This window comes from Tachyglossus aculeatus, chromosome 11 (genome assembly GCF_015852505.1).
Source record: "Tachyglossus aculeatus isolate mTacAcu1 chromosome 11, mTacAcu1.pri, whole genome shotgun sequence".
NCBI lineage: Eukaryota > Metazoa > Chordata > Mammalia > Monotremata > Tachyglossidae > Tachyglossus > Tachyglossus aculeatus.
In genome coordinates, this window is record NC_052076.1 from 29357079 (window position 1) to 29367438 (window position 10360).

The window sequence follows — 10360 nt, forward strand, 5'->3', positions numbered from 1 at the left end:
GCGCGGGGGCTGCCGGGACTTGGAGCGCCCCAGCAGGTGCGAGGGCGGGGCCGTCGCTAGGAGACGGGACGCTCCAATCGGCGCCGCCCGAGGGGAAAGGGAGGGGGGGCATCCGGCCGGCGGCGCGCGGCTCTGACGTCACCCGCCCCCACAATCCCTCGCTTCTTCCGGCCGGGGCCTCCCTGGGGCCCCGGAAAACATGGCGGCGGCGGCGGCGGCGGCGGCGGGGAAACCTTGGCGGCGGCTCTTGCCCCGAGCGGGTAAGGGCCGGCTGGGGGGACCTTTCAGAGGACAGACGGACTGACTTCCTTCCTTCCTTCCTTCCTTCCTTTCTTTCTTTCTTTCTTCCTTCCTTCCTTCTTTCCTTCCTTCATTCAATCGTATTTATTGAGCGCTTACTGTAAGGGGCGGCTGGGGGCCCCTTGAGAGGCCTTTCTTTCTTTCTTTCTTTCTTTCTTTCTTTCTTTCTTCCTTTCTTTCTTCCTTTCTTTCTGGAGCGGCTGGGGGCCCCTTGAGAGGCCTTTCTTTCTTTCTTTCTTTCTTTCTTTCTTTCTTTCTTCCTTTCTTTCTGGGGCGGCTGGGGGCCCCTTGAGAGGCCTTTCTTTCTTTCCTTCTTTCTTTCTTTCCTTCTTTCTTTCTTTCTTTCTTTCTGGGGCGTCTGGGGGCCCCTTGAGAGGCCTTTTCTTTCTTTTCTTTCTTTTCTTTCTTTCTTTTCTTTCTTTTCTTTCTTTCTTTTCTTTCTTTCTTTCTTTTCTTTCTTTCTTTTCCTTCTTTCTTTCTTTCTTCCTTTCTTTCTGGGGCGGCTGGGGGCCCCTTGAGAGGCCTTTCTTTCTTTCTTTCTTTCTTTCTTTCGGGGGCCCCTTGAGAGGCCTTTCTTTCTTTCTTTCTTTCTTTCTTTCTTTCTTCCTTCCTTTCTTTCTTGGGCGGCTGGGGGCCCCTTGAGAGGCCTTTCTTTCTTTCTTTCTTTCTTTCTTTCTTTCTTGGGCGGCTGGGGGCCCCTTGAGAGGCCTTTCTTTCTTTCTTTCTTTCTTCCTTTCTTTCTGGAGCGGCTGGGGGCCCCTTGAGAGGCCTTTCTTTCTTTCTTTCTTTCTTTCTTTCTTTCTTTCTTTCTTTCTTTCTTCCTTTCTTTCTGGGGCGGCTGGGGGCCCCTTGAGAGGCCTTTCTTTCTTTCCTTCTTTCTTTCTTTCCTTCTTTCTTTCTTTCTTTCTTTCTGGGGCGTCTGGGGGCCCCTTGAGAGGCCTTTTCTTTCTTTTCTTTCTTTTCTTTCTTTCTTTCTTTTCTTTCCTTCTTTCTTTTCCTTCTTTCTTTCTTTCTTCCTTTCTTTCTGGGGCGGCTGGGGGCCCCTTGAGAGGCCTTTCTTTCTTTCTTTCTTTCTTTCTTTCTTTCGGGGGCCCCTTGAGAGGCCTTTCTTTCTTTCTTTCTTTCTTTCTTTCTTTCTTTCTTGCCCCTTGAGAGGCCTTTCTTTCTTTCTTTCTTTCTTTCTTTCTTTCTTTCTTTCTTTCTTTCTTTCTTTCTTTCTTCCTTCCTTTCTTTCTTGGGCGGCTGGGGGCCCCTTGAGAGGCCTTTCTTTCTTTCTTTCTTTCTTTCTTTCTTTCTTTCTTTCTGGGGCGGCTGGGGGCCCCTTGAGAGGCCTTTCATTCTGTCTGTCTGTCATTCATTCATTCGTTCAATCGTATTTATTGAGCGCTTACTGTAAGGGACGGCTGGGGGCCCCTTGAGAGGCCTTTCTGTCTGGCTGGCTGTCATTCATTAATTATTTATTGAGCGCTTACTGTAAGGGGCGGCTGGGGGCCCCTTAAGAGGTCTTTCTTTCTTTCTTTCTTTCCTTCTTTCTTTCTCTCTTTCCTTCCTCTCTCCCTCCCTCTTTCCCTCTTTCCCCTTGAGAGGCCTTTCTGTCTGTCTGTCTGTCATTTATTCATTCAATCGTACTTATTGAGCACTTACTGTAAGGGGCGGCTGGGGGCCCCTTGAGAGGCCTGTCTGTCTGTCTGTCTGTCTGTCATTCATTCATTCAATCGTATTTATTGAGCGCTTACTGTAAGGGCCGGCTGGGGGCCCCTTGAGAGGCCTTTCTATCTGTCTGTCATTCATTCATTATTTATTGAGCGCTTACTGTAAGGGGCGGCTGGGGGCCTCTTGAGAAGCCTTTCTTTCCTTCTTTCTTCCTTCCTTCCTTCCTTCCTTCCTTCCTTCCCTTTTCTCTCTCTCTCTGTCTTTCTTTGTTGGGGGCCCCTTGAGAGGCCTTTCTGTCTGTCTGTCATTCATTCAATCGTATTTATTGAGCGCTTACTGTAAGGGGCGGCTGGGGGCCCCTTGAGAGGCCTTTCTGTCTGTCTGTCATTCATTCATTCAATCGTATTTATTGAGCGCTTACTGTAAGGGGAGGCTGGGGGCCCCTTGAGAGGCCTTTCTATCTGTCTGTCTGTCTGTCATTCATTCATTATTTATTGAGCGCTTACTGTAAGGGGCGGCTGGGGGCCTCTTGAGAAGCCTTTCTTTCTTTCTTTCTTTTTTCTTTCTTCCTTTCCTTCTTTCCTTCTTTCTTTCTTCCCTTCTTCCCTTCTTCCTTCCTTCCTTCCTTCCTTCCTTCCTTCCTTCCTGTCTTTCTCTCTCTCTCTCTCTCTCTCTCTCTTTCTTTCTTTCTTTCCTGGGGGCCCCTTGAGAGGCCTTTCTGTCTGTCTGTCATTCATTCAATCGTATTTATTGAGCGCTTACTGTAAGGGGCGTCTGGGGGCCCCTTATGTTGCCAACTTGTACTTCCCAAGCATTTAGTACAGTGCTCTGCACATAGCGCTCAATAAATACGATTGAATGAATGAATGAATATCATTCATTCATTCAATCGTATTTATTGAGGGCTTACTGTAAGTGGTGGCTGGGGGCCCCTTGAGAGGCCTTTCTTTCTGCCTGTCTGTCATTCATTCATTCGTTCAATCGTACTTATTGAGCGCTTACTGTAAGGGGCGGCTGGGGGCCCCTTGAGAGGCCTTTCTTTCTTTCTTTCTGTCTGTCTGTCTGTCTGTCTGTCTGTCATTCATTCAATCGTATTTATTGAGTGCTTACTGTAAGGGGCGGCTGGGGGCCCCTTAGGAGGCCTTTCTGTCTGTCTGTCATTCATTCATTCATTCATTCAATAATAATAATGATGATGGCATTTATTAACCGCTTACTATGTGCAAAGCACTGTTCAAAGTGCTGGGGAGGTTACAAGCTGATCAGGTTGCCCCAAGGGTGGGGGTGGGGGGGCTCACAGTCAATCCCCATTTTACAGATGAGGTAACTGAGGCACAGAGAAGTTAAGTGACTTACCCAAAGTCACACAGCTGACAATTGGCGGAGCCAGGATATGAACCCAATACCACTGACTCCAAAGCCCGTGCTCTTTCCACTGAGCCACACTGCTTCTCTAATCAATTGTATTTATTGAGCACTTACTGTAAGGGGGGGGCTGGGGACCCCTTCAGAGGCCTTTCTTTCTGTCTGTCTGTCTGTCTGTCTGTCATTCATTCATTCAATCATATTTATTGAGCGCTTACTGTAAGGGGTGGCTGGGGGCCCCTTGAGGCCTTTCTGTCTGTCTCATTCATTCATTCAATCGTATTTATTGAGCGCTTACCGTATAGAGAAGCAGCGTCGCTCAGTGGAAAGAGCCCGGGCTTGGGAGCCAGAGGTCATGGGTTCGAATCCCGGCTCTGCCACTTGTCAGCTGTGTGACCTTGGGCAAGACACTTCACTTCTCTGAGCCTCAGTTCCCTCATCTGTAAAATGGGGATTAAGACTGTGAGCCCCACGTGGGACAACCTGATCACCCTGTATCCCCCTTCCCAGCGCTTAGAACAGTGCTTCACACATAGTAAGCGCTTAACAAATGCCATCATCATCATTATTATTATTAGGCAGCTGGGAGCCCCTTGAGAGGCCTTTTTTTCTGTCTGTCATTCATTCATTCAATCGCATTTATTGAGCGCTTACTGTAAGGGGCGGCTGGGGGCTCCTTCAGAGGCCTTTCTGTCTGTCTGTCATTCATTCAATCGTATTTATTGAGCGCTTACTGTAAGGGGTGGTTGGGGGCCCCTTGAGAGGACTTTCTGTCTGTCTGTCATTCATTCATTCAGAAAACAGTTATCTCTTGGCTAACGAAACCAAGACTCAGGATGGTTAAGTTGCCCAGAGGTCAGAAAGCGCATATCTGGTGGTCTTTTTCCATGTTGCGGCTACCAGATAGGCCGTCAGGAATTGTTTCTTAGTCAGTAAAATGGGGAGTAATACTGTGAGCCTCATATGGGACATGGACTGTGTCCAACCGGATTACTCGTGCTTAGTACAGTGCCTGACACATAATAAGTGCTTAACAGATAGCATTAAAAAAAATTTGAGCTCACGGGCAGGGAATATCACTGTTTATTGTTGTATGTACTTTCCCAAGCACTTAGTACAGTGCTCTGCACATAGTAAGCATAGTAAGAGAAGCAGCATGGCTCAGTGGAAAGAGCACGGGCTTTGGAGTCAGAGGTCATGGGTTTGAATCCCGGCTCCGCCACATGTCTGCTGTGTGAGCTTGGTCAAGTCACTTAACTTCTCCGGGCCTCAGTTACCTCATCTGTAAAAGAAGGGATTAAGACTGTGAGCCCCGCATGGGACAACTTGATCACCTTGTATCCCCCCCAGCGCTTAGAACAGTGCTCTTCACATAGTAAGCACTTAACAAATGCCATCATCATAATAAATATGATTGATTGAATGAATGAGTGATTCCTGGTTGTATTGTGCTCAGTGCAGAACCTCATACAATCCCCATCTATATGAACAGGTCAACAGAGTCATGACCGGAGCGAGTTGAGTGGAAGGCAGATTGTGTAAGGGGAAGGGGTTAATCAAGGAAAGCTTCCTGGAGGAGGAGGAAGAGGAGGAGTCAGCGGTCTGGGGTTGGGATGTAAAAGGGGAGGGTGAATGGATATGGGGAACGGGCCTGTGAGGTGTGAGGATAGGTTAGGTGGGAGGACCCGTCACCCAAGCTGAGCCAGGTCCCCTCGGGTGCCACTTGTCATCACCTTGCCCTCTGACCTGACAGGCTGGCTGCCCACCCTCCAGAGCGTCCGCCACGCCAAGGCAGTGACCCGTCATCGCCGGGTGATGCACTTTGAGAGGCAGAAGCTGATGGCTGTGACTGAGTACATCGCCCCGAAACCCGCCATCCCCCCCAGGTGCCTGCCCCCACCACCTAAGCCCCCCAAAGAGGTAAGGACTTGAACAACTCTCTAGCTCCAGCCAAGCGAATGGAACCCGTAGCCTGGTAATTCAGCCCAAACACGCCGTCTTCCTGAATAACCCAGACCGGTGTCATTGTTAAACTATAAAGACAAGGCTCGAGAGGGGCCAGAGAAAGGACCTTATGACTTCTCTGAGTCTGGAAATCTTTCAGGGAAAATATCTGGACTCAGAGACTCCTGGATCTTTAGGGTGCCTCGAACGAAGAGGCTTCCTGAGAGTCGTGGTGTCCTGGGCAGATCTGCATCTAAAGCTCGCGAGGCAGAAGCAAAGTTGCAAATAGCGTATAGTGAGCACCTGCTGGGTACATTGTACTCTACTAAGCGCTTAAAAGGTACAAAACAAGGAAGTGACACATTCCCTACCCACAAGGATTTACCCTCTAGCAGAGTTAAAGGTAAACCTTAAGAGTGGGGGTTACCACCCTGTTGGGAAGTTGAGTTTCTCTTTTCTGGAGAAGAGAAGGTTTTGGGGTTGGGGTGGGGTTGCCTAACTGGTTGGGTGGTTACGGCCTGGAGGATGGCAGCCTCTACTACGATTGATGCCACTTCATCATCATCATCAATCGTATTTATTGAGCGCTTACTGTGTGCAGAGCACTGTACTAAGCGCTTGGGAAGTACAAGATGGCAACATATAGAGACAGTCCCTACCCAACAGTGGGCTCACAGTCTAAAAGGGGGAGACGGAGAACAAAACCAAACATACTAACAAAATAAAATAAATAGAATAGATATGTACAAGTAAAATAAATAAATAAATAGAGTAATAAATATGTACAAACATATATACGGGTGCTGTGGGGAAGGGAAGGAGGTAAGATGGGATGGAGAGGGGGACGAGGGGAAGAAGAAGGAAGGGGCTTAGTCTGGGAAGGCCTCCTGGAGAAGGTGAGCTCTCAGTAGGGCCTTGAAGGGAGGCTGCTTGGTAACCCTGGGCAAGTCACTTAACTTCTCTGTGCTTTAATTCCCTCATCTGTAAAATGGGGATTAAGACTGTGAGCCTCACGTCGAATACAGACTTTGTGCAACTTAACTGATCTTGTAACTACCCCAGTGCTTAGATCATTGCTTGGCACATAGCACTTAACAAATACCATTTAAAAGAAATAACAACAAAGGAAGTTTTTGGACTTCCCCCATAACAAGAAGGGCTTCTGCAAATGACCTTGGAATACACTCCCTGGGTCCCGCGATGTATTTGGGTCCGGCCTGCCTGGAGGAAGAAGGCTGATTGAAACCATCTCAGCCAGACTCTGACCCCCCTAGGAGCCTGAGAGGAACTGTGCTTTGAGATCCTGTAGTGAGGGAGAAAGAGGAACTGGTCCAGTGGCACCCCCCCCCCACCCCCAAGCAAGGGAAACACAGGCGCTGACTCTTTTAGGCTCTCTACCAGCCTCTCTGTGCCAGACTGCCAGTGACAGTTAAGTGTGGAGTCCTGTACTGTACAGCCAGGGCAGAAAGCACGCTCCTTGCTCTCCAGAAGCTGGTGGTTTATTGAGAGACCGACAGCCCCAGACTTTCAGACAAGTGACCATAAAATTCATGTCAGAAAACAGGTAGGAGGGGTCTCCCCAGGGATATCCTCACGCACGATTTCAGACATGGATGGAATTCACACAACTCTGTTTTCTTGTAGTCTCCCAGGCGCTTAGTTCAGTGCTCTGCAAACACTAAGTCCTCAGTAGATCCCTTTGATTGATTGACTGAGGTCTTTGGGAAGGACTTGGTGGGGGGGGTGGGGTTGGATTAGGATTCCTTTAAGTTTTTTGTGTTTGGAATTTTGAAGGAAGGGGAATGGTGTGCTATGGCAGAGGGAGGGAGGGGGTATTCTGGGGGGGTCAGGGGCGGGTGGGAATTCTTCATCAAATGGAAGCTCATTGTCGCTCTCCCTCTCCCCCTCTCCCCCCCACCCTCGCCTTCTCTCCCTCCACCCTCACCTTCTCTCCCTCTCCCTCTCCCCTCCTTGCCTTCCCCAGGAGTCAGGCCTGGTCCGGCTGCTGCGGCAGGAACTGCAGGAGGTGTTCCAGAAAAACCGCATGATTGCCATCTGCCAGAATGTGAATCTGAGTGCCGAAGACAAGCTTCTCATGAGGCATCAGCTCCGGAAACACGACATCTGGATGAAGGTCTTCCCTAACGAGGTACGGAGCTGGGGAGACTGGGTGGACATTGGTGTTCTCTCACTCTCTTTCCCCCCCCTTTCTCCTATCACCACCACCTCTGTCTCTCTCACTGTGGGGAGAGTCATCCTTCCACTTTGTGGTATGTTTTCACACCCTCCGGTTGGTCCTCAGTGGAATCCCAAGATCTTCTGGGATGGCCATCCTCCAGGCAGGTGACAGCCTCTTTCCAGCATATGGGACATCTGGGACAACTTTGCATGGGCACTTCTCCAGAGTCCCCCACCCCTTCCAGACTGCCAAGCCACCTTGGGGGCAAGCTCTCACCCCTCCAGGCTGCCCACCGGCCTTGCCCCTCTCCCCCAGGTCCTCAAGCCCTTCCTGGCGGAATCCAAGTTCCGCGTGCTGCTGCCACTCTTCGTGGGCCACAATATGCTGCTGGTGAGCCCGGAGCCAAAGGCCAGAGAGATGCTACGGATCCTGAGGACTGTGCCCTTCCTGCCCCTGCTCGGTAAGTGGCCGGGGCAGGCCAGGGCTCTGCCCAGAGTGAACCTGGAGGGACCCCGGCCTCCCCTCTGAGCCGGAGTTGTTGAGATGTCGCCGGTGGTAGGCTCGTGGGGAGGGCCGCCTGGCTACCCCAGAAATGACATCCAGGCCATTTCCAGTTTGCCCCGGAGTCTCTGCTGGTCTTGGGGGCTGCACGGGTTGGGCCCCTCCTTGGTTTCTGGCCCCTGCAAGGCTCACCCCTGGGAGTCCGAAATCCGGGCCAGTCTCAGGTAAGGCGCCAGAGAGGAGGATTTAGGGTTGGACACGGTCACCAGTTGGTATCGAGCTCCACTGATTCCCCAGACTTCCTCTGGGAGCCGTTGGGAGTCAGAGGAGAAGAACAGACCCCTGACCTAAGGGGTTTTGCAGTGTTCTCTGGGTACAGAACATCCCCGATCATGTGTTCGCCAACAGACACAGCCCCGGCCTCGGAGCTCCCAAGCTGATGAACGAGGGAAGGCACCACCAGAAAAACCTCCCTCCCCCCATCCATAGAGCTGTGAGCCCACTGTTGGGTAGGGACTGTCTCTATATGTTGTCAACTTGTACTTCCCAAGCGCTTAGTACAGTGCTCTGCACACAGTAAGCGCTCAATAAATAGGATTGATGATGATAATGAGAGGACAGTGGGTGAGGAGGAGGGGGAAGGCAACGGTTGCTGATAGTTGCATTTATTGAGGGCTTATCGTGTGCAGGGCCCTTGGGAGAGTACAGTTTGGGGACATAACAGACACAGTCCCTGCTCACAACAAGATTACAGTTTAGAGGGATTGATTGGGTCGAATCAAGAAATCAATCAATCGTATTTATTGAGCGCTTACTATGTGCAGAGCACTGTACTAAGCGCTTGGGAAGTACAAATTGGCAACACATAGAGACAGTCCCTACCCAACAGTGGGCTCACAGTCTAAAAGGGGGAAAGGCACTCTGGAGGAGGAACGATACGAAGGAAGGAAGGGTGGAGGGTGACCAGGAGTGGGTGGGTGGTTCCAGGCCTGCAGCGGGCCACGGGAAAGCCTAATCCTTCCCCCAGGGGTCTGGCTAGAAGCCGTATCCCAAATGGGGTTGCCTAGGAGGAACCCCAAGCCTGATGACCGCCGACCTAACCCGGGATCCTCTCTGCCTTCCCCACAGGAGGCTGCATCGACAACACCATCCTCAGCTATCAGGGCTTTGTTAAATACTCCAAGCTGCACCCCCTCTCCGTGTTTCAGGGCGAGCTGGTCGGGGGCCTGGGCTTCCCCGCTTCCCAGACGCACTTCATGTTGCAGTACCAACCCTTGTGGCTCGCCACCCTGTTGGATCAATACCTCAGGCAGCAGCGAGAAGGGGAGGCAGCCGGCCCCACCCCAGGGGCATCGCCCCACGAGGAGTCTGGCACTGCGGACCCCGAGCCGGCCAGAGGCTCGTAGCTGGGAGTCTCGGACCAAAACGTGCTGACCTGGGTCCTCTGCGGCGCGCTCGGTTGGGGCGGCCTGGAAGAGGGAAAGGGGGACCCTCCCACCCCACAGTTCGACCCGGCCTCACTGGGGAGTGGAGAGGACAGACCTCAGCGGGCTCTGGAAGAGAACCGGATCCCTGGAAAATCATGGCCTGGGGCGGGGGGAGTTGGGAGAGGAGGAGGGGCCCCGTGGCTTTCGAAGTTTGAGGGTGGCAGTTCGACTGGTAAAAAGCCGCAAGAAAAACTTAAATTTAGGAAATAATCACTGCAAAATCTCTTCTCTGAGCCCGTCGCCTCCCGAAGGCGAGGAAGTGCCGCCCCACGGGTGGTATGGTCTGATGGAAAGTGCCCAGAGACCCGGTTCTCACCCCTCTCTAACTGGGCTGCCAGATGACCTTGGACAAGTCCTTTGCCCCGCTGAGCCTCGACTTCCTCATTTGTAAAATGGGGACAGCGATCCCTGCCCCTCCCTACCTCACAGGGCTGTTGTGAAGACAAAAATGAGAGCTCGGATGTGGAGGCACCCCGGAGAATAAAACAGCAGTGCACACATTAAGAGATTAGTGGTGTTAATAGGCCATGGCTCCCAGGTGGGTTGTTGTGGGTCGCCCACTGTTCCCTTGGCCCTCCGGCGGAGCACAGCTTGGGCCCTCCTGGGAGCTGATCCTTAGGAAGAGCTCTCAGAAATTCACCCCAGGAGAACTCACGAGGAATAATCGACGGGACTCCTCTCACCACCCTGCGGCTCTCCCCACTGCCCGGATAAAACAATACAGCTATGTTTTGGGGGTGCCAGGATGGGGAGAATCGTACTGTGGGGCTCTCTTCCTAGCATCAACCCCAGTTGTTGGTTTGGTACCCGAGCCGTGCCCAAGTTTAACCCAGCCCTGGCCACCGTGGCTTAATGGCTGAGTCACAACCCAGCCTAAGGCCAGTTTTCCAGGTTTCCCAGCGCGGTGCCCAGGGCCCCGATTAGTCATGAA

At 51.7% G+C, this 10360-nt stretch overlaps 1 protein-coding gene across 1 annotated transcript; it reads left to right on the forward strand.

Annotated features, from left to right (window-relative positions):
* The first annotated feature begins 187 nt into the window (after window positions 1-187).
* MRPL10 (mitochondrial ribosomal protein L10) lies at window positions 188-9933 on the forward strand. The gene is made up of 5 exons (XM_038753995.1): window positions 188-260; window positions 5072-5238; window positions 7247-7411; window positions 7757-7901; window positions 9071-9933. The coding sequence occupies exons 1-5, from the start codon at window positions 200-202 to the stop codon at window positions 9346-9348; spliced, it is 816 nt and encodes a 271-aa protein (XP_038609923.1). The 5' UTR covers window positions 188-199; the 3' UTR covers window positions 9349-9933.
* The last annotated feature ends 427 nt before the right edge of the window (window positions 9934-10360 follow it).

Excerpts from the sequence above, each read along its gene's own strand:
- MRPL10 (XM_038753995.1), top strand. The coding sequence starts at position 200 with ATGGCGGCGGCGGCGGCGGCGGCGGCGGGGAAACCTTGGCGGCGGCTC. Across the intron at positions 261-5,071 it reads GCGGCTCTTGCCCCGAGCGG|GCTGGCTGCCCACCCTCCAG; the intron begins GTAAGGGCCGGC and ends CTGACCTGACAG. Across the intron at positions 5,239-7,246 it reads CACCTAAGCCCCCCAAAGAG|GAGTCAGGCCTGGTCCGGCT; the intron begins GTAAGGACTTGA and ends TGCCTTCCCCAG.